This window comes from Mus caroli, chromosome 11, assembly GCF_900094665.2.
Source record: "Mus caroli chromosome 11, CAROLI_EIJ_v1.1, whole genome shotgun sequence".
Taxonomy (NCBI): domain Eukaryota; kingdom Metazoa; phylum Chordata; class Mammalia; order Rodentia; family Muridae; genus Mus; species Mus caroli.
In genome coordinates this window covers 18,719,925-18,744,015 of record NC_034580.1, presented here as the reverse complement: position 1 = coordinate 18,744,015, position 24,091 = coordinate 18,719,925, and the positions used below count along the sequence as shown (strand labels likewise).

Genomic DNA, 24,091 nt, shown 5'->3' with positions numbered 1-24,091 from the left:
CTTTCTTCCTTTCTCTCTCTCTTTCTGTTTTTTTCGAGACAGGGTTTCTCTGTGTAGTCCTGATTGTCCTGGCACTCACTCTGTTTACGAGGCTGGCCTCGAACTCAGAAATCCGCCTGCTTCTGCCTCCCAAGAGCTGGGATTAAAGGCGTGCACCACCACTGCCCAACATACATTTTTGCCGGCCTTATATTTTCCCTGGTTCCCTTCACTGCCTAGGCTTGACTATCCTGGAACTGGCTCTGTAAAACCAGGCTAGCTATAAACTCTGAAATCTGCTGCCTCTGTCTCCTGAGAGCTGCGATTCAAGGTGTGTGCCACCACAACTGGCCCTAAGCCTCTCTTTAATTCCTTTCACAAGTAGGAAGTTTGGCTGGGTGAAGTCTTGCTTAAAGGTCACTCCCCCTTTTCCACTCAGCATCAGGCTTCTCTTTTTACATTTCCTGCTTCTCCTTTTTTCCTTCAACTGTATATTTCTTATTTTTTCTTTTTCAACTTGTTCCTCTTCAGTATAGCTCTGTAAAAGACTGGGCACTAATAGTCACAAAACATAGTCAATGCTAGGTTGTTAGAAAATGTCCTCTGCCAAAGCTGCTAATCCAAACCTCTTCAATTTAGCCTCAGGCATATTTTTGGACAAGAGTAGAAAGCAACCTCAGTCTCCACCAAAATATCACAAGAATGGTCTCTAGAGCTGGGCCTCCACAGTTTAAATCTCCCTCAGCACCACTGTCTCCCATGCTTCTACTAGGATGGCCCACTAAGCCCCACTAAAAGCATTTCACTGCTTGCCCAATCCAGAGTTCCAGAGTCCACATTCCTCCAAACAAAAATATGATCAGGTGCTGGGAAATCCTGCTACTTAAGGTGGAAGTCTACCATGTGTGGACAGCCCCTCTGAGCTCCATGTAAAATGGAGGACTCCCTTCCTAGCAGGGCTTCCTCTTCTCTACTTTATCTAGGGAACCCAATCCCATACTTTACCTGAGGAATGTCACTTAGTGGGATTACAGGTTCAATTTCCTGGAACACCTCTCCATGAGGTATCCCCAGAACCTTAAAACTCAGCCAAAGAAACTTCATCCTTCCCAGTTTTCAAGTTTTATATAGTCCTTGTTCAAATCAAATAAACAAGGCAAGCTGTTTTGTGGACAGTTCTCTAAGAGAGCTGTAACACTGAAGTCTTTGGAGGAGACATCTTTCCCCCACCCCCACCCCCGTATTCACTGCAGACCCTGGATCCTGCTAAACCCCCACTTCCTTTTCATCCTTTCCTGCCCCATTTATATTGGGGTCTGGACACTTGGGTTTCAGAACTTGGCTCTGCTCCATCCTTCTCTGCTTGGTATGCAGAAGCTCCTGAACACCCCCCCAAAACCATGCAGAACCACAGTCAGGCCTTTCAGTACTACCCCAGTTCCTGGTGCCAACTGCTGTCTTAGCTAGGGTTTCTGTTGTGAAGAGACACTATGACTCCCTGATGCTTTGCTTTTTGGAGTGCAGATCTTTTATTCCCTAGTTAACCTTACTGAAATTACTGATTGTAATTACTGACTCAAATCGTGAAGGATTTCTATCATAGGTCCAGAGTGAATGAATACCACAGCAACTCTATAAGGAAACAGTCCACTGTGGCTGGCTTACAGTTCAGAAGTTTAGTTCATTATTAGAACTCGAATGTAGGCAGACATGGTACTGGAGAGGTAGCTGAGAGTTCTACATCTAGATCAGCAGGCAGCAGGAAGAGACAGTGTGCCATTAGGCCTGGCTTAAGCTTCTGACTCCTCAAAGCCTGTCCTCCAGTGACACACTTCCTCTAGCAAGGACACCCACTTCACGGGGTCCTCCAGTAATGCCACTTGCTGAATCTATAGGGGCCATTTTCATTCAGACCATCACAGACTTGGTACCTTTGAACTGTGACCAGAAATAAGCCCTTTTCCCCTTAAGTGTGTGTGTGAAGATAGTTTATCACAGCAGTAGCACAGAAAACTGAGACAGTAGTTCTGTGGTGGTGCACATTTATCATGAATAGGGTCTCGGTTCAGTCTCTAGCACCAAAACAGGTAAAACCACCAAAAATTCCAGGATAAAAAGTAGGAGGGGCTGGCCTGCCTTAGGTCACCGTTCTGTCCCCAGTGGCCAGCAGAGCCTCTGATGATGACTGGATTCTGTGATTACCTGCACATTTAATATTTGTTCACTGGTGTCTGAGATGAATTGTGGGATGAGAAATTAGCAAAAATGGATAAGTGGTGACTTCCAGTGGGAATGGTGGTTTATTATTGCCGTCCTCTTTACACACAGCCACCAAATGAGTTGAAGAGCGCCCATCTTAAGTAAATGTTATTTATTAGGTTGCTCTTCAAAATTTACCAAAAAAAAAAAAAAAAACCTCGTGCTTTATTTTTTTAAAAGAGAGGAAATTATAAAAATATATGAAACATTAATAAGACTTCCAAGTCTTACCAGTGTTATTCTTTTTCCTACCATTTTCCTTGAAGATAACAATGCACAAGGTTTGGTTAGTCTGGCTGGGTGTCTTCAGTAACATTTGTGTATTGTTGGTGTCTGTGGCTTTGCCACTGCACTGTACTAGGGCAGCACCACCTCTTGTTAGATTCAGACATGACTAATCTTTCCAGCAGCCAAATAATATATGTTGCTCACATAGTCAGCTGTTGTCTCATTAGTACATTTAACATGCTTCTTCTTAGATTGCACGACTGCAAACAACACAGAAAAATAGTGTGTTCCTGTGTGTGTGTATCCTTGGATACCTGTGCTCTGTTCTCATTAGCCCCCAAAGCAAGAGTTTATTGCACAGTATGCTGTTTTGTTTTCTTTTTCTTTTTTTTTTTGTTTTTTGTTTTTTTTGTTTTGTTTTTCAAGACAGGGTTTCTCTGTGTAGCCCTGGCTGTCCTAGAACTCACTTTATAGACCAGGCTGGCCTCGAACTCAGAAATCTGCCTACCTCTGCCTCTCAAGAGCTGGCGTAAAAGGCATGCGCCACCCCCACCCAGCTGAGTTTGCATATTTTATTTTGGGCTTTGCAGTGTGAATTAGGGTCTTCCTTATACAGAACATGCACTCTATCCCATATTTTTATTTTAATTAGTGATTATTGGGCTGTTGTTCAGAAGGCTGTAGTCACTCCCCTCTATCCACAGTGCATTCTGTTCCTTTGCCTACATCCTTGCCATCCCTGAAGACTTCCATTTCTCTCAGCCTAGTCTTAAAACAGATTCTTAGGATTATTTTGCTCTGTATTCTTTTGTCTGTTAGTGGGAGTGCTGTCATATGTCCAGCATCTGTTGTCATGGACTCTTATCAGTTACCTATGCTGACATCTTGTGCCTGTTACCTTCTATTGAATTGTTTAGAAGTTTTCATCAATTTACAGCTTTTGTTAGAGAAAATTTAAACCTAGGGATTACCATTTAGACTTTGTTAATGATGCTATTTTTCTTCAGGATTTTTAATTTTGTGTATTTAACATGTTAGTCTTCTTATGCATTTATCTTAGGTTTCCTTGGTCTTGTATGATAGAGCCCCTCTAAAAACATCCTACTTACTCTTTTAAGTCCCCCTCCCTTTGGATTGTTTCCTCTGCATTAATACTGAATTTGTAGTCTAATTGAAATTTATTTGTATGTACAAGTAATAATCAGAACATCATTGCTCTTGTATTCTTCTTATTTATTTATTTATTTTGTGGGGGTGGGGTAAATGCCACTCGCACATGTGGAGATCAAAGGACAACTTGCAGGAGTCAGTTTTTCTTCCTTCTACTATGTAGATCTCAAAGATTGAATTCAGGTTATCAGGCTTGTCAGCACGTGCCTTATCTGATGCACCATCCCATTGTTCTGCTTTCCCTTTTGTGGTGGTGGTTGGGGGAGACAGACAGACAGACAGACAATCATAGTTATCATTGGATCTCAAAGTTAATGTTTTCATCACTTTAATACAAGTAGTTGTCACCAGGATGAGAGTTGAGAATTGGATATAGGATTCCCTGCACAAAAGAACAAATTCTAAAAGCTTATATACTTTTAAAAAATGTGATGCTATTTTGGTTTTGCTTTTAAATTTTTATAAATACGGTGTTTTGTCTGCATGTGTGTATGTGTGTATGCCTAGTGCCTCTGGAAGCCAGAAAAGGCTGTTAAGTCCCCTGGGTAGTTGTGAGTTGCCTCATGGATCCTGGAACTAGAACCCAGGTCCTCTGTAAGAGCAGTCAATTCTCTAAAACACTGAGCCATTTCTCCAATTCTATACTGAGGTTTTTATTTCTCTGTGATTTGGAAAAGTGAGACACAGATGTGTGTGTGTGCGTGTGTGAATAACAGATTTTCTATAAAGAACTGTAGATTAAATAATTTAAGCTCAGTGTGCCTTACTATCTCTGCCACGTAGCCTGAAAGCAGTCATGGATGATATAAAAGTGAATGTGCCTGACTATATTCCAATCAAACTTTGATAAAGAAAATAGCTGCAAGCCAGCTTTGATTCAAGGGTTGAAGTTTGCTGTCAATTTCTTTCTTTCTTTTTTTAATAGCAAAGGATATCTTTCTGCCTCTTCCTTCTTTATCTCCTCCTTTACTTTCTCCTCCTCCTCCCCCATCACCTCTCCCTCCTCTTTCTTCACCTCCTCGTCCATCTCCCCCTCTATTATATTTTCCTCCTTTTAAAATATGTGTGTGCGGGCCGTGGGTATAGGGGAAAAGGGGAGGAGACCCTGCGCCTGCCAGAGTTCTGGTGCTCTGGGTGGGCAGACGCGGGAGGACGTCCTGTCGTACACTTTCAATGTGGCCCCAGGTGCACACCTGGCTGTGTTAGCCACTGACCCCCCACGGCGGGTTGTGGACAAGGGGCAGCCCCAGGTACCAGGTTCTCAGCCTTCGGCATCCCATGCTGGATACGGCAGAGGAGCAAAGAACAGAATAGGGGCCCCAGGGTGGCACTTGGCCCAGAGATAAGGGAAGAGGGCAGGGGGAGAGGCGGGCACTGGGTGGTTCCCACGCAAGTGAGAGTCCTTAGTCTGGTCTGTGGCTGCAGCATAGGAAGGCCTTGTGGCTGCTCGTTAGGAGAAAGCCTATCCCATCGTTCAAGCACCAAGGGCCTTTATGATCAGAAACCGTCTATGGATTTAGAGCTTTATTGTAGAAAGGCAGGGAGAAAGGAGAGATGGTAGAGAGAGAGAGAGAGAGAGAGAGAGAGAGAGAGAGAGAGAGAGGCCAGCCATGGCTGTGTAGAGAGAGGAGGGGGGAAGAGAGAGAGAAGGAAGGCTAGAGAGTAAGAGAGGTAAAAGTTTAAAAAGAGCGAGGTGGGGCCAAGCAGCCCCTCTTATAGTGGACTTGGCTATCTTGCAGTTGCTAGGTAACTGTGGGGCAGAGTCTAGGCAGAATGCCAGAAGCTTGGGACATTGTCTACTTGACTGCTAGCCACACGCCTCTCCTGTGGGGGAGCTGTGAGGGCAGTAACTTCGACAGGAGCCAGGGGTCCAGGAGACTTGATTGAATGCCTTCTGTCCCATGTAGGTGCATGTAGGTGGAAATTACCACCCACCGGGTCCCACCGGGGTTCAAGACCTCAGCTCGACTGGAGATCAGGCTGTCAGGGCATAGCCCATTGTCCCATGTGTGTGTATGTGCATATAGGTATTTTACCTGTATATGTATCTAAATGGTGCACACTCAGAGACCGGAAGAGGATATCAGATCCCCTGGGACTGGAATTAAAGACAGCTGTGCACCCCCATGTGGGTGCTGGAGATCAAACCTGGGTCCTTTGGAAGAGCAGCCAGTGCTCCCAACCATTGGGCCACCTCCCCAGTCCTGCTGCCAATTTCTAATCTACATAGGCTCTCTCTGTCTCTGTCTCTCTCTCACCTACTGTCTTTATATCTAAGCCAGTGTTCTTACTGATGTCTTATTTTTTGGATAATTTAAACTACTTTGAAGAAGTGCCTGCATCAGATTAGCCCATAGGCATGTCTGTGGTGCATTTTCTTGATTGCTAATTAATGTAGGAGGACTCACCCCACTGTGAGAGGTATCGTCCCTGCAGGTGGAGCATGGGCTGTATAAAAAGGCTAGCTGAGCAAACCTGAGGGAGCAAGCTAGCAAGCAGCATTCATTCGTCCATGGCCTCTGCATACAAAAAAATCAGAATCAGGACAGTCATTTAACTTACTCTCTTTGTTCCATTTCCTATGGAGTAGAACATAGCTTTGAACTTCTTTGGCAAGAACGTTGTAAATGAATGTTTTAAACAGAAGTTTTGCTCTATAGGTTTTAAAGGCGGTAGCCTCTGGGAGGAGGGGACCAAGGCAGGAGGAGTGTAGCAGGAAATATTCCCAGATGGAAGATGAATACTTGTTTTTCACAGAACCATCACATGGCACAGTCTGATTAGCTACTCAAGTATGTTGGTTTTTTAAAAAAAATTAATAGTGTCTTTCTATCTTCTTCTGAGTATAGCAAAATTTAAAACTTTGGCTTCTGAGGCTGAAGGGATATTCAGAGGTGCTGGCTTCTCTTGTAGAGGACCGGGGTTTGGTCCCCAGTGCCCAAATAGTGGCTTTATACCTACCTGTACCTCCTATTCCAGGGGATCTGAAGCCCTCTTCTGACCTCCACAGAGACCAAGTTCACATGTGGTAAACAGGCATACATACAGGAGAAACATTCATACAATAAAAATAAAGAAAGATATAACTTTAAACATAAATAAAACTTTGGCTTATAGTTTTGTTTTTGGTTTTTTTACTTTGATAACTATATTCCCATTGTGTTAGTTGGGAAAGTAGAAGGTTTCAATTTTAAAATATTCAGGGGCTGGAGAGATGGCTACACGGTTAAGAGCAGTGGTTGCTCTTCAAGCCGATCTGGATTCAGTTCCCAGCACCCACATGGTGACTCATAACCATCTATTATTTCAATCCCAGGGGATACAAAGCTCTCTTATAGTCTTTATAGGCACCAGGACACACAAGTGATGTATAGACAAACACACAGGCAAAATACTCACACACATAAAATAAAAATAATTGAAAAACATTGTTCCTTTTTTCCTTTCCTTTTCTTTCCTTTTTTTTTTTTTTAAACCTGTGACCAAAAGGCTCTTGTGGCTGGTTGCGGTGGTTCTCACCTTTAATCTCAGCTCTTGAGAGGCAGAGGCAGGCAGGTCTTCCTTCCTGAGTTTGAGGCCAGCCTGGTCTACATAGTGAGTTTCAGGACAGCCAGGGCTACGTAGAAAGACCCTGTCTCAGCCACCACATCACCCCCCAGAGAGGCTCCTTTGCCCGCCATGGTGGCTTACACTGCAACCCTGGCACTTAGGAGACTGAGGGAGAAAGATGACTGCAAGCTTCAAACTTTGCCGCCAAAGAAAATAGAACACAACAGAAGGATGTATTTGATTTTTGAATAATCTGGTGATATTATGTCTTCTTGAGACCCTTTGCAGTGGTTTTCTGTTGCTCACCTGGAACCATTGTTTGACAGCATCTCATCTCACGGACTGTAATTGGCCCATATCTAGTATAGATAAGCTGATTTATATTTTAATTTTTTGCTTCTGTTGGTTGCTAAGCATAAACTTTAGAAAACTCTGAGTAGGAAAGCTGGTGTCAGAATAATTGTGCTGCTCAGTGATAATTAAGATCTTTTATCTGTGCCTTTCAAAGACCTTTGAGAATATTGTTTCATAATTCCCAAATTGCCTCTGAAGTGGTGAGGCAAACACCATTACCCCAATTTACAGAGGCAGTTGTGGTCCTTTAGAAATGAGAGATGAGCTTCACATGGAGTTAAAAGCAAAGGTGAGAATGATTTATGACCAGTGTGTCAGTTTTCTTTCTAGATCTTTGCAGTCCAGTGTTTTTAATAGAACCATGGGTTTATTATACTGTAGTCATATCCCTTTTCAATTAGCAGTAACTGCACTTGGGTGAACTTCATTGGCTATGATACTGCTGCCATGCACAGCTTGAAATTTTCTAAATGAAATTCTATGCGTTTTGTGCCCAGCTAAACATTTTCATGGGTGCCTAGTCAGTGAGGGTGCTTCAGAATCGTTTAGGCTTCACAAAAACACCACACACTGTTTATTATCACCTAGTGCCCTCACTGGAAATAACAACTTCTTCATAAGCATTCCTGGAATAGACAGTACACTTAGGAGCCAAACCTTGTTGAGATACTGGTGGTTTATAGTGTTAACTTTTAAAAAAGAGATATTCCTGCATGTAAACCAACAATCTAATCTAGGGATGTTTTCTTTTCTTTCTTTTTTTTTTTTTTTTTTTTTTGGCTTTTCAAGACGGTTTCTCTGTGTAGCCCTGGCTGTCCTGGAACTCACTTTGTAGACCAGGCTGGCCTCGAACTCAGAAATCCACCTGCCTCTGCCTCCCAAGTGCTGGGATCAAAGGCGTGCACCACCACTGCCCCGCTAGGGGTGTTTTCTTAAGTCATGTTCTACAAATAGCTAACTGTATTGTCTTAAGTCACAATCTTATTAAAGACTGACAGTTGTTGTATTCAAATTTCCTAGGGAACACTAGCAAACTCTACTCACCTCAAGTGGGGAAGTAACAATAGCACCAGAGTACAGCTCAGTGAAGGCATGTGTCCATTGGGGCTACCCACGGAAACATGGCTAACTCAAAGGCAGTTTCATCACTAGGAAGCCCACCCCAGCATGGACAAGTCAGAAGCTGCCTGTAGGAGACTGATCTACCTGCAAGGCACGGGAAGGAAGCAACCATACAGACCGTCGACAGTGTGACTTCTTCAAGTCACTAAGAAAGCACTTGATCTTCATAGTCTTGGCTGAACCACCTGCTCAAGTTTAAGTCAAAACTGAAATCCTTGCTGTCTGTCACCTTCCTTGCTAATGCTGAATTTATAGATTATATAATAGCATATAGAAATTAAAGCTAAATAGAATTTATTAAATTTAAACATGACTTCAGCACTTGGGAGGCAGAGGCAGGCGGATCTCTTGAGTTCGAGGCCAGCCTGGTCTACAGAGTGAGTTCCAGGACAGCTGGGCTACACAGAGAAACCCTGTCTCGAAAAACCAAAAAAAAAAAAAGAAAAGTATGCACACATGACTTATTAACAGAACATTATTATAAAAGCACAAGTTCCTGGAAAAATCAACCATCAAGTCTCTGAAACTTTAGTTTCTTGATAGAAGAGATTATATTTACTCTTTTCTTATACTAGGAATCAAACGCAGCCCAAGCATGCTGCGCAAATACTCTTCTGGCTCTAATGAGAGTGTATTTAAAAACAAACAAACAAAAAACAAAAAAAATCCACGAACTCCCTTAGAAGGGAAGCAGTCAGGGATCCCCCTGGCATCAAACCAAGGCAGCTTTCTTAGATCAGGGTGCATGCCAGTTTGGCAAGTATTCAGTGTAATCCTATTATCACCAACTAGCCTTCGACGCCTGCTGCTTGTAAGTGGCCATCAACTCTACCAGTTCTCAAGGCAGCTTCGGTGTCTGCTCTTAGAGATAGCAGACATGTCATGGCCTGCCCTGCTGCTATGGCTTGAATGTGTATGCAGGGCCAGACCATGGATTGGAATCTTAATCTCCAGTGTAGCAGCACGTGAGGATGTTTCAGATCATGAAGGTCTATTCTCTGGGAGGTATTAGCCCCCATTATAAAAGGTTTGAGTTCCCTCAGCCTTTGCAGAAGTGTTCTTGACTTTACACTTGCGCCATGTGATGGTGCCAGAGGTGAGTGCCCTCAGCATCAGCATCAGACTTGCTGTTTCTTTTGTATACATTACCACGTGCACAGTATTTTGTTATAGCGGCCCTAAACCTACTCTATGCAACCCAAAAAACCTACTTTCCCTTGATCCTGCTGTGTGGACAGCAAACTGTGTCAGCTTTGCAACTCTGCTCAGCTTGGTAAATGAACAGAAGCCTGAGTGAGGGTGGCCTAGCCACAGGCCACACAGGCATTCATGACACAGCTTGGTGTAATAAGCATTGCTTAAAAAGAGATAATCACTTTTATTTTGAATTTTGGAGTGTTTGCTTTTTTGGACAGGGTCTTATGTAATCCACTCTGACTTCAAACTTACTATGTGACTGAAGCTGGCCTTTGACTCCTGATCTTTTGGCGTCTACCTTCCAACTACTGGGTTCATAGTTGTGAGCCCCCATGAGTAGCTTTAGCTTTTAAGTGATAAATGGTTTAGAATTTGAGTTACTAGTACAGGAAAGCTGTAAGACGGAGAAGAGAGTTGTAACTGAGAGGCCCTACAGAGTTTGGCTCAGGTAGTAATCATTAGCCATTTATATGTCATAGAAGTTGTGTGTGTGTGTGTGTGTGTGTATGTATGTATGTATGTATGTATGAGGTGTGTGTAATGCTCTGGAAGTCAGAAGAGAGTGCTGTATCCCCCCTGGCACTGGTGTTGCACACAGCTGCTCTGAGGGTGCTGAGACCCAAACCTGGGTCCCCCACAAGAGTGAAAGAGCAGCAAGTGCTCTAACTACTGACCAGTCTTGCCAGTTCCCTTTGGCAATCTCATTAGCAAAAGATTTTTTTTTAGATTTATTTATTTATTATATAAGTACACTGTAGCTGCCTTCAGACACCACAGAAGAGGGCGTCAGATCTCATTACAGATGGTTGTGAGCCACCATGTGGTTGCTGGGATTTGAACTCAGGGCCTTCGGAAGAACAGTCAGTGCTCTTAACCGTTGAGCCTCTCTCCAGCCCCAACAAAAGGTTTTTTAAAAGATGGAAACTCCAGGACGGTTTTATTGGGTTTTTAAAGAATGTAACAGGCCAGATAAGCTGGAGTTCCTAGCGTCCACCAGGAAAAGTGAAGAAGAGTGTGTTCCCATAAGAATCAGGCAGGCTCGGCAGTGCAGGTGCCAGCTGCTGGATATGGTGGGAGCATTTCTGACAGGCCTCACCGGAGAGGTCTGCAGATGAGAGGTTTGGGGGAGGGAGCACATTTAGATACTCATCTGGTTAAAGGAGTAACTCCTCTTCCCATTCTTACCCCCTCCTTTACGTGGAGGTGCGTGTGTTCTGTTCTGGCTTCAGGCTCATCTGGGTTTGTAAATCCCAGGAAGGCCTAGGACTTATTTATGCAAGATGAGCGCCTTCTGTCTACATCAAAGGATATTATAAGATACTGACCAAGCAGTTTGTAAGGGGGTTACAGACCATCACCTACTCAGTTTTATCAGAGAATGTCAGCATATTGGTGCTCATATATCCCAAAGGAGTCTGTGGCACGAGAGGCACCTGCTGTCTAACTTGGAAGGGATGTTATCGGCCATGGGCCATGATGTTCATATGTCCTGAGTGGTCATAGGAAACAGAAGGCTGCAAAACCCCTATCTCCTTGCCTCTCATTCCTCAGCAAGCTCACTGTTCTATAAATAATCGGATGAAGTGAAACGTGGTCATCCCTTTAAATATGTCTGCTCATTCCCTCCCTCAGCGTTTCATTGTCTTCACCCTAACTGCCCAACTTTAACACCCCTGGGTCTACCTGCCTGCCCCACAGGAACTTGAATTAAAGGTGGTGGCTGTAGAGACATCCAAGAAAACAGAGAAGTTATCTACATGGCTTAGTAATCAGTGTCTCAATAGTTGAGAAAGGGCTCTTCAACAGATAGAAATCAAGAGTAACTCATAAAATAAGGATATTTAATTATGGCATGGAATATCAAGAAATAAAATCATTTTATTTTTAAGATGAAAGATTAAAAAAACAAAATTTCAAAGTGGGATAAGGACTGGGGGGCAGGTTGTGGTTGGAGGGATGAGAGAGGGAGGGAGGATGCATGTGGCAGAATGTGTCACACATGTGCAAGAAACTGTCAAGGATATAGTTTTACAAAATGAAACATTTTATTTTTAAGGTGTGTGTGTGTGTATAGAAGTTTATATCACACATGGCTTTTTTTTTTTTCCTTCGAGACTGGGTTTCTCTGTGTAGCCCTGGCTGTCCTGGAGCTTGCTCTGTAAACCAGGCTGACCTCCAACTCAAAGAGATCTTCGTGCCTCTACCTCCCGAGTGCTGGGATTAAAGGTCTGCACCACCACTGCCCGGCTCACACACCTGGTTTTTACTTGGCTGCTGGGGATTGAAGGTCTTCATGTTTAAGCATCGAGCACTTTTACTAGCCGAACAATCTCCTTAATCCGGTAAAATATTTGTCAAAAAGTGGGGTTTGGTCTCAGCAAGTAGAGGGTTATCACTAAAAAGGGCTCTTTGGAGGATTCATTTCCTCCAAAAGGTAAGCTCTGGGAGATGGGGTATGTATGTGGTGACTTATCTTGTATGTGTGCTCATTTGAGTCTTCGGTCAATATTTGATTATGGAATAATAGTTACCTTTGTCGGTGTTTTAAATATTTTCATGTTCTTTTATTGGATCATTAAAACTTTCTAAAAAAACATCTTTGAAATGTGATAGATGAAGAATGTCAGGCTCCAAAAAGTTTAAGTGACCCCTGAACTCCCAGGAGTATTATTAAGAGGCAGAACTGGACACAGAGCCCAGATCTCTGGTTTCTTGTCTTATGGTCTGTAATTTTATACTAGGCTTTCATTATCTCTCAACAAATGATGTCATCTTGCTTTTGTGTGTTATCAAAGGACAGCGGTGTTGGCGCTGACACTGGAGGACAGACAGTAATGTGAATTTTGTATCTGGGTCAGCTTCTAGCTATAATTCAGTCAACCTCCCTTACTCCCTTAATAAACTACCTGAGAGGGGCTAACAGTTTCATCATGAAATAAAAAAAAGTGTTCTGCTGTTAATGAACAATTCTGAACATGTTGCATTCAAATTGCTCTTAAAGTCATTTTGTTTTCTTTTCCCCCATTAAAGTGGGAAAAGGACAGTGACTGCCTTGTTTAAAGCTGACTCTCCGGTGTCTAGAACTGATTCAAATGCTGCTTATAAAATGGGGTCTCTCAGGGCAGGGCCCAGCCTGATCGTAATAAGGTCTAAAACCCATTTTATTCTCAGAAACAAAGAAGGAAGTAGGAAAAGGTCTGTCTAAGAGCAGCCAAAGCAAAGTACATAGAACAAATGTTAGATTTACTATGCAGATTTAAATCCAAATTTGTAGTGATTTGATCGTCTTTCCATCCTCACAAAAAAAGATTTCCTTTGTAAATGTAAACTGTCCTTATAAAAGCATCATCTTTTAGGGCTGGTGGGTAAAGGCACCTGCTGCTGAGCCTGATAACCTACCTGTGAGTTCCAGGATCCACATGGAAGCAGAGAACTGACTTCCATATTCTGTCTCAACTTCTGAACATGCTATTATGGGGCAGTTAAACACGCATGCAAATTAGTTCATTAGAAACCCCAAAACGATATGTTTTTTTAGGGCTTCTGAGTTTAAAGTTTATGTGAAAGAAGCATATTTCAAAATGGCATACACTGGGTCTCGCCATCAGTTTGGAGGTGGCATATTCTATGCCCCCAGCAGTAGTACGTTTGCTTTCCAGTCCCTTTGGCTCAGAGCTTTACAGAGGTGCTGGGGTGTGTCTGTGCTGCAGGTGGAAATGACTGGGAATGCTACCTTATTAACTTGTAATAGCAGTCTGAGGCAATAGACTTCTGCTGTGTCTTCCACGTGGTTAGCAGACATAGGTGAGAGAAATAAGTTGTAAATAGAAACTCTGCCTTAAAGTTTCCATTGCTGTGAAGAGACACCATGACCGCAGCAACTCTTATAAAGGAAAGCATTTAATTGGGGCTGGCTTACAGTTCAGATGTTCAGCCCATTATTGTCATGGCAGGAAGCCTGGTAGTGTTCAGGGAGACAAGGTGAGGGAGAGGGAGCTGAGAGGTGTACATGGGATAGGCAGGCAGCAGAAAGAGACAGACTGAAACACACCTCCTCCAGCAAGGCCATACCTTGTAATAGTGTCGCTCCCTGTGGACCTATGGGCGCTATTTTTATTCAAACTGCCACATTTTGCTACTTTTCAGAACAGAAAACATGAAAATACATATTATCAAGGGTAAGAAGGTCTTACTGTTTAGTCCTGAGACCTTGCCAGTTTCCTTATGGTTGAACCTGGCCTTTTCCAGTTCTTAATATTTTAATCCAGTGGGTGGTCTTGTTAAATAAAGACCTCTATTATAATGATCAGACACAGTGTGTCTGATTCTTGCAAGGAGAAAGACTCTTAGAAGATCCAAAAGCTTTTGGGAATTAAATCTGTAAAAACAAAAGAATTTGTTGTTTGTTCTCTGTTGTTGCTGGACACAGTAGTGGTCAGATGCAGTGGTCGGTACTTTCCTCATGTGAGAACATTTTTGTTGTTGTTGTTTGTCTGTTTTTGTTTTTACGGATGACAATTTTAGGTTCCAGAAGTCTTTCACATGACTATTCCTCACTAGTAAGAGCAGAGTGTCTCTTTTAAAGGAAAGAGGCTGGTGAAGTATGTAGCTCAGGACAGGATGGAGAAGCAGAATAACAACCAGACACTTGCATACAGGATACGATACTGATGCTTGGGCAGTGGCTTGTCCCACATGGAAGCTGGGCAGACATGGCAGCAGCCTATTAGCCTAGCAATTAAAAGGCAGAGACAAAGGATTGCCGTGTGTGTGTGTGTGTGTGTGTGTGTGTGTGTGTGTGTGTGTGTGTGTTTGTCTGTGTGTCTGTCTGTGTCTGTCTGTCTGTGTCTGTGTCTGTGTGTATTGTATAAAACTCAAAGATGGACCAGATGGTTGAGCAGTAAAAACCTTTTTCACAGGGCCAGGGAAGATAGGTGAAGAAGGTAGGTTAGAGATGAAAGAATTATGCGTGGGGGCAGGACAGGGTCAGGGGCGGGGGCAGGTAGGGTAATAACCCTGCAGATGAATAGTGTCCTGGGCCAGATCTCACCGGGTCTTTGGATGTAGTTGCAAATGTAGCTTTTCCTCCTGGGAATTAATCTCTTGGAAGATGGATCTTATAGGTAGATAGAACTTCCAGGAAGTGTTTCTTCCTATTCTCTGGGAAAATTGAAAGACAGGACTGCACAAGCAGGTGTCAGCATGTCAAAATGTAATGTTTTGAGTCCTAGCATAGCACAGACAGCTGAGAAGAGCTATTCTCCCACATTAAATATAGCCTCAAAAGCATGCATAATTTCCATTGAGTCATTATAGTTCAAGGAGCAGGGTAGGAGCACTTTTGTGTATAGCATTTTTCATTGTTATATGTTTAGGTTTAACCTCTGGTGGATGTTAAATTAAATACAACTATTGTAATGTGTCTCTCAGAATGAGTCTCAACCCTGGTTCCTTGCTCTGTAACAGAAGTATAGAAATTCTTATAAAACTGTTCTATTTAGAGTTATTATTTTATTTGCTGTATTTGAGTGTTTTGCTTGCATGTGTGTATCTGCACCTCATTTGCACCTGATGCCTGCAGAGTTCAAAAGAGGTCATTGGCTCCCTTGAAACTGGAGTGTTGTAGATGGTTGTGAGTCCTGGGAACAGAACCTAGTCTTGTGCAAGAATAGCAAGTGCTCTCTCTCTCTTTTTTTTCTTCTTCAATTTATTTTCATTTTATGTACATTAGTGTTTTGCCTGCATATGTGACTGTGTGAGGATGTTAGTTCCTCTAGAACTGGAGTTATAGACAGGAGGGAGCTGCCAATTGGGTGCTGGGAATTGAACCCAGGTCCTTTGGAAGAGTAGCCACTGAGCTACCCCTATACGTTTCCTTTTAATGTTCATATTTAGTATTTTACTCTTCACTAATGAAGATACAGGCTTTGCATTTGAATTTTTTTCCTTTCAGATAACAGATACAAATCCAAAATTGCTTGTCTTAAGGCCCTTCTTACAGCTTGAAATGAGGGATACAAGTTTTTTTATTTCATTTTATTTCTTTTTTTCTTTTTTTTTTTTTTTGTTTTTGTTTTTGTTTTTCGAGACAGGGTTTCTCTGTGTAGCCCTGGCTGTCCTGGAACTCACTTGTAGACCAGGCTGGCCTCGAACTCAGAAATTTGCCTGCCTCTGCCTCCCGAGTGCTGGGATCAAAGGCGTGTGCCACCACTGCCCAGCTTCATTTTATTTCTTAACCACCCCCTGCCACAAGGGAGTATTTAACTTTCATTTGAAATGACTGAATATTTCAGTTAATAACATAAAAATAAATAAATTTGACTCCACGCCTCAAGGGTGGTACTTCCACACTCACGACTTGGTCCTTGTTTTGTTCATGCCAGTCTCTGACACAGGGGATGATTTAACATGAACTGAACAACTTCACTGGTGTTTTCTGAAGAGTGGAGATGATAAGGTTAGCATATCAGAGCAAGGGATTGAGATTGCTCTCCACGACAGCCTGGGTGGAGAAGCTGAATGCCATTTAAACTGTCAATCCCTGCTTTTGCTGTGTAGTTGAATATTAGAATCATTTCTGTTTGACTATAAGAGAAATGATTAGACTGGGGGCTCTTCCCCTCCTAAGGACTGGCAATGATGGCCAGACAAGAACAGAGTTGGGACCCGAGTCACTGGCAACTCTAGCCTGGAGCCTTGCTTGTTTCTGCCCTGTCAGACTCCTGTCCTGTGCTGTGGCCACTGTCACAGCCAGCTGCTGCACCTCTGGTATTCTTCCACTCACTCATGGATGTGTGCTTCCTGATTTAACACTGGCAGCCCCAGAGTAGGGTATCAGAGGCAGCCAGATGAAGCTGACTTCAGGCTGCCCACAAAGGCCTTGGCCAGACTATATCATAGAGGCCTAGTGTGTGCCTTTGAAAAGAATCAGAAATAGTGTGTAAGTAACCAATATAATTTTTTATCTTGTTGGATAAGATAAAAATTGGTAAAATAAGGCAGGTGTTCACGTCTCAGGAATGCTGAGTCACTCTAGGAGGATCCTTGTTAACAGTCTCAGAAACCTTAGCAGTTAAACCTATTTAAATCTCGAATTTACAAGCTCAGAAACTATAACCCTAAGACAGCTGTAAAATGATGGTATCTTGGTTTAGATTGGTGTAATTTCAAAGCCGTGTTTACTAGGCATGAGTATATAGGTGTGCACACATACAGAGAGCAGTACAGTCAGAGAGAGTATGGTAGTTGTCTTCTTTTCAAGCTTATTAAATTTTCTAGACATTCAGAGGGACAGCTTACTTGGCAGGTAGAATAAGGAAATTTCTTAAAGATGTAAGAATTGGGCTGGAGATGTAATTCAGAGCTATAGTGCTAACCTCATATGCATGAGGGCCTGGGTTTGCTCCCTGCTATTAAGGAAAGACAGACAGACAGATGATAGATAAATGGAATATGGATGTTTGTTTTTATTCATAATAGTGTATGTGTGTGCTGCCTGCTGCCTGTTCTGTGTTTCACATGGTTGTCAGTCAAGCCTTGATTCTACGATCAAGACATTATCAAAGGCTCTCTCTCTCCTCTTTACCCTTGGCGTAGTTGGAGGATGGATTTGGGTCAAAGATGAAAGCTATTAAAAGTTTAAGTTCAGAATTTAATGCATTTATTTTCTCACATTCCAAAAGTACCTGATCTGATTTTGTTTTTAAGTTAGTAACTTGATTTTCTTAGATAACAAGACAAAATTGACAATTCCTGTGACTGATGTTTTTCATCAGGTTCACTCAGGTTCAAGCAGGTATTTTGGTTCTACTGGTATAAAATTAGGATGGTGTGAGAAGAAATCTCATGGAAGTTTGAGACATTGGTTCATAGACCAACAAAGGTAGCCTTGCTTCTGGCTCTCTTGAGGACAGGTGTCTGTACACCTTTGTACCGACAGGAGTCAGGATAAAATGCCACAGGAACTGAATTTATTTATTTGCAGCCTGGGTCCCAAGCCCCTTACTAACTGTGCTGTGCTTTCTCCCCATGAAATGACTACTCCTGTGCTCAGAGTTCTCTAGATACAGCCAGGACATGTTCATCTACAGCTCCCTCCCCTTCCTCCTTCCCCCTTCTTCCCCTCCTTCCGTCCTTCCTTCCTTCTTTTCTCAACCCCTAACCTTTCTTCCTTTTCCTCCTATGCTGGGAATCAAACCCATGACCTGGCATTTGCTAGGCAAGTGCTCCACCCCTATAAAGTGGTGGAGGACTTTGAGTATCATATAAACACCAAACTTTCCTTTGAGTCTTCATTGAAGTTAACAGAATCAAAGACCAATTCAGGTATGGATACATTATTAACTATCAATGATGGAATTTACATTATCTATAAATGTATAAATATAAGCTTAGATTGTGAAATGACCAGGTGTTTAGGTTCTGAAGCCAGGCAAACCTGGGTTTGCTTGCTTGCTTGTTTGTTTTTTTGTTTGGTTGGTTGATTTTGGGACAAGGTCTTTCTCAGTAACCCAGGCTGATGTTGAAGTCATTATGTAGTCCAGGTTGGCCTTTAATTCATGGTGACTCTCCAGTTTCAGCTCTTTCTCTATTGCTGGGGTCATGGGCATGAACAGCTCTGCTTGGCCAGATGTGTATTTTAAAATGTTTTTTTTTACTTACTACTTCTGTGGCTTTACAGATTACTCATTATCTTTCTGTGAAATGGGATAAAATGATCCTCACCAGTGTGAAGTAAGGTATATGCTTAGCATATATTAAGCATTTTGTTGCTTAGTCTTGTTACCATGTTTATTTATGTTAATCATGAATTTGTCTTCCTCTGAACTTCAAGTTCATTAGCACTTTCCCACAATCCTCCCCACTGCTCTTTTTTTAGAGGGTAGTAGGAGTACAGGATGTTGTGTAGCCTAGGCTAGCCTTGAGTTTACTGTGCAGTGGAGGGTGATGAACACTTCTGATCCTCCTGCCTCTACTTCCTCAGTGCTGGGATTACAGGTGTTTGTGACCATCCCGTTTATGTGGCTGGCACTAGCAGTGAAAGCTGGGGCCCTGTGCACCTAGGCAAGTGCTCATAATTCACTTGAATTATGTCCTCACTCATGTTTCTCTCTGTAGCTTTTCCTTCTCTCAAGGGCAAGAGTGAGTCCCCGTGACCCATACCCACACACTGTTCTCTTACCTCCACTTCCAAAACTTTCAGTGTCTACTACATGAATGGTGGTGACCACAAAAGAATCTTAGATCTTCCCCAGTTAGGAGCTGCTGCCTTTGCCTGTCTTTCACACAAACGTGATCTTTGAAACTCCAGCTTGTAGAACTGTGGACAATTTTAAATAATCAAAATCTTAATATTCTATCAGTGGGACTATAATATATCAAAGCTCATAAAATCAATTGTATTTTCTGACAACGTTTGCTAGATTTAGTTCAAACCATCTGCTTTGGGTTAGAGGGGGAAATTCTGCTAATTCTACAGTTGTTGAGAGTAGCTTACTTCTGGCTTTGTCTCTTCCCAGTTACCAGGGACTGTTAAAGGATCAAATGAGATCATGCATGTGAAAAGGTTTCTAGTTTAATGTGAGAGCTGATCATTGCATTTGAACAAAGGCCCAGTACCAACTAATGTCAGAACACACCCTCAAAACGGAGATACTATTTCCTCTCTGCCTACCTTCTACCCATTGCCTCCAAAAGCTTATCACAGGCAGAGCCAGCAAGCCCCTGTCTGACTTCCCTCTCCTTCCCTCAGTCTTACATTTTCTCTCAGAGAATGGCATGCAAGAACATGACTTAGGGATACAACATGCACACAAGGGATTAACCAGATCTACGAGTAGGGATAGAGAACACTTTTGTGCCATTCTCTAATCTTCCTGGCAGCTTTGATTCTGGCAGTGCTCACAGGTTAAATAATGTTTCAAAATAAAGGTCAGTAAGAATGTGGCCAGTCACTATGTGTGCGTGTGTGCATGTGTGTATGTGTTTTTTGAGTTTGTTTTCTTATTTTTGGTTTAGCTACTTATTCTTATTTGCATAGTATGTTTAGGAAACTAAGAGTTAAGTATGAGGTTGTTGACATTATCATATCCACAAACACTAGATCCTTGATAATCCCAAGAACTCTTATCACTGGACATTGTTATTAACTAATTTGTGCCCCCTCCAAATTCTATACTTAAGCCCATTCTGCACTTCAAAATAACTATTTTTGATGTACCTACTTTAAAAAAAAGTAGATAGCTCTATTATGTGATCCAAAGGAAATGACATCAGTGTGTTAAAGAGACATCTGTGTTCCTGTGTTTACTGTAGTATTATTAAGAATAGCCAAGAGTGGAAACAACCTAAGTACTTGTTGACAGATAATTGGTCGAGGGAGATACACATCATCATGAACCGTGAGTCAGCCACAAAGACAAAAAAAGAGAAAAGGCCTATCACTGCAGCATCCCTGCAGCATCTCTGCAGCATCTCTGGGCCTGGGGTACATGATGTTAATTTGAAAAAGTCAGGCATTGGGAGAAAAGTCTCCTGCCAGTCACTCAGAAATGCTATATATAAATGTTCATCTCAGCCAGGCATGGTGGTGCACACCTTTGAGTCCAGTGCTCAGGAGGCAGAAGCAGGCAGATCTGTGAGTTTAGGGCCAGCCTGGTCTATACAGTGAGTTCCAGATCAGCCAGGTCTACACAGAGAAGAAACCCTGTGTCTCAAAATTAAACGAAACCAAACCCAAAACATTCATCTCAGGCTAGGGAAATAAATAAATGAAAAGAAAGGCAGAAGCAGCTCCTGGCTAACTGTCCCCCAATCTCCACACTTGTGGTATATATAGCATGTGCCCCGCCCCCACCCCAAATATGTAAAACATATTTAAAATGATGGAAGGTGAGGACTGACAGGTGAGGTTATTCTCTGACCTCCACATGTGTGACGTGGCATGTACACACCCCAACACATGCATACAAGTCCATCTCATTGTCACTGCAGGTCAGTGGTAAAATGCGTGCGTGACTTGCATAAGGCCCCGAATTCAGTCCTGAGCACCCAAACAGTTGATTTCACAGGAGGTGAGAGCAGGGTGTCAGTGACCCAGAGGCTGGAGAGGATAGAAGGAGGCAAGGGGGAGTTTAACCAGTGGGTCCCAAGTTATAGGTGGGAGCGAGATCTTCCACAGTTAAATGTCTATAGATAATACATTGCAATTTCCAAAGGCTAGAAGAAAGAACCGGTGTTTTCACCATTTAAAAATGAGATAGATATGTTTGACTTGATTTAAGCATTATACAGTGTATGCAAGTTTCAAAATATCCCATGGTACCCTTAAATTTAAACTTTTTAATGTTTTCATTATCAGTTAAAAATCAATTTAAAGGCCAGATGTGGTGGTTCACACCTTTGCCCCCATCATTCAGGGGGTAGAGGCACTCAGATCACTCTAAGTTTGAGGCCAGCCTGGTCTATATAACAAGTTCTAGGCAAGCTAGAACTTCACAGAGAATGAAGCCCTGTCTGAAAAAAAAAAAAAAAAGTCACAGTTATGGGATTAGGGGATGGTTTAGTCAGTAAAGTGCATGGAAAGGCTTGAGTTCAATCTGAAGAACCCACCTGAGACAGCCAAGTGCGTTAGCATAAGCTTGTGATCACCATGCTGGAAAGACAGATGACCAGCCCTGACCTCAGTGAGCTCCTGGCCACGAAGAGATTTTTGTCTCAAAAGCCAAGGTAAATGTCTGAGGACCAACAGCAGAGGTTGACCTCTGGCTTTCACATGTGTTTTTACATGTGTACACACATACACACACACACACACACACACACACACACACCTGAAAACTGAAACTGAAACCTCACAGGCTTGGAAAGGTCATACACCTTTTTAATGAAAGGCTAATAAGTGAGGCTCCTAGGAGCAGTTAGTGACAAGAAGAACAGTAGTAGTCAAGGGTTAGTCATTGAGTTCCTGTACTTTGTGCCAACCGTTTGTCTCCTCCCATGCTCCTCTTTTCTCAGAAGGTTTTTGCTTTAATCAGATAGAAGCAGCTCCAGCAAGGGATCCCAGGATTCTCAGTTACTGTCAATTCAGAACAATCCGTTTGTCAGAGTAGAGACTCTTTGAGGTAGGATATTTTGATCCCTTTTAATGTTTAGAGAGGAAAATGTACAGACAAGAATATTAATCCTGTGATTCTGCCTGTAACAGACAAGAGGCCATTAGGCATGTCCCTTGACATACCTAGAATTTAATTTCATATTCTAGAAAGTAAGACCTGTAAGCATTTATATTAGTGTAAAGTTACTGTTCATGAGGTAGGAAAGACTACCTTGGATTTGCTCTTCTCGTTTAAGACCATATAGAGTTAGGGTTACCTGGGCAATGTGAGATTTCTGCCACACAAACATCAAAGACCCTACTTTTTGATACTGCCTAGATTGGCTCACCAATCCTGAGTGACTGAAGGGGCTATATTGGAGGGGGATCTTGTGAGAAGGACCTGAGAAATGTCTATTACTACTTCAAAATCTGGTCATCCTTTATAGTTTTCTAGCTAAAACTTCCCAGTGAACCTATCACAATTTCTTTTTAGCCTGAGTTGCAGATGGCCCAGGCTAACTAGAGACAAATCACATTTCTTTCATTATTATATAAGGTGGGGACAGCATTGACTTTGAAGCCAGCCAGAGCTGAGAATTTAATTATCTGACTTGTGTCATTTAAAAGATTTCTAGATGGAAGTTAACCTTTCCTGCCCTCAGAGTTCTCATCCACAAAGAAGCAATACCTAGGTACCTACCTTAAATTTACACCATGTCAATTGAGCTGCCAGACAGAAGAGCCTCTCATAATGAGAACAAGGGCATCTGTCTCTGTTTACATTTGTGTTTCATTGTGGACACTGTGGATATGCTTTGTATGGTAAAATATCACACAGGCTTAAAGGCCTGGAGTCTGGTTTGCTGTGCTAGGCCCTGGGCCTCTGCACCTTGCTCATGCCAGATAAAGAACCTTAGCTAGAGCTAGAGTCTTAGTCACTGCTCTGTCACTGTGAGGAGACACTGTTACCAAAGCATTACATTTGGGGGCTTAAGAACAGTTTTAGAGGGTTAGTTCATGATCTTCATGGCAGGAAGCAGGCAGGCATGGTGCTGGAGCAGTAGCTGAGAGCTTTATATCCTCATCAGCAGGCAGCGAGGGAGTGTGGAGGAAGGAGATTGGTCTTGGGCTTTTGAAACCTTGACGCCCATTTCCAGTGACACACTTCCTCCAACCAGGCCACTCCTAGTCCTTCCCAGCCTGCTCATCATCTGGATGCAAATGTATGTGCCTAGGGGCCATTTTCATTCAAGCCACTACTGCTGTCTTACAGGTTTTTCCTTAAACATCATTTGTGTTTTACAGGAATCTGAATTTTTGTGTCTGGAATTTGATGAAGTTAAAGTCAAGCAAATCCTGAAGAAGCTGTCAGAGGTAGAAGAGAGTATCAACAGGCTGATGCAGGCAGCCTAACTGAAGGATGGAGGAAGGAGCGTTTGAAGTGAAGCTGCTCACAGACTTTCTCCACTGACCCTTTGAAAGTCCTGTTTGCCCACTGGTGTTACCAAAAGACATTGTATACATGTATGAAAAGTCTTCAAGAATAAATAAAAATATATTTTAAAAAGTGGGTAAAAAAGAGAAACCCCTCAAAATCCAATCTTGCTTGTCTCTGCTTGTTGGGTTCTTTATTTTCCCATCTGTTCCACTGGAGAGGTTCTCATATTTTAGCACACATAAAGATTATGAGGGACATTTATAAAAACATACTGAAATTTGCCAGGTGGTGGTACATAGACTTTTATTAATCCCAGCACTTGGGAGGCAGATGCAGGCAGATCTCTGAGTTCCAGTTCAGTCAGGGTTACTTTGGGTCTCAAATAAATAAAAACAAACAAAAAGTGAAATTAAACAGAAGGCTGGAGGGTATACAGCTCCCTGGTAAAGCACTCATTTAGTGTGCAAGGGGGTGGGGCAGGTTCACCTCAGAGCCTCAGGGTCAACAGAATTGAGGCTTTAGAATTCTTTCCAGCTGTTGTTTGTTCTTGGGAGAGCTGTTAGTCATCCACACAGGACACATTGTGTATCATATAATATTCTTGATATTCACCCTCAGAAAGTGAGGAAGGCATTACAGTCGTGTAGATAGTGCTCACCAGTGTGTGCTCTAAGCTGCAGTGTAGTAGAACCTGCCTA

General features: G+C 42.5%; 1 protein-coding gene across 3 annotated transcripts in view; it reads left to right on the top strand.

The window, feature by feature from the left end:
- Commd1 (copper metabolism domain containing 1) overlaps positions 1-23,385 on the top strand; it is an 86,617-nt gene extending 63,232 nt beyond the window's left edge. For all 3 annotated transcript variants that reach the window (XM_021175834.2, XM_029483247.1, XM_029483246.1), the window contains one exon: positions 23,261-23,385. In XM_021175834.2, coding sequence (XP_021031493.1) covers positions 23,261-23,368 — 108 coding nt within the window. In that variant the 3' untranslated portion in view covers positions 23,369-23,385. The remainder of the gene's footprint in view (positions 1-23,260) is intronic.
- The last annotated feature ends 706 nt before the right edge of the window (positions 23,386-24,091 follow it).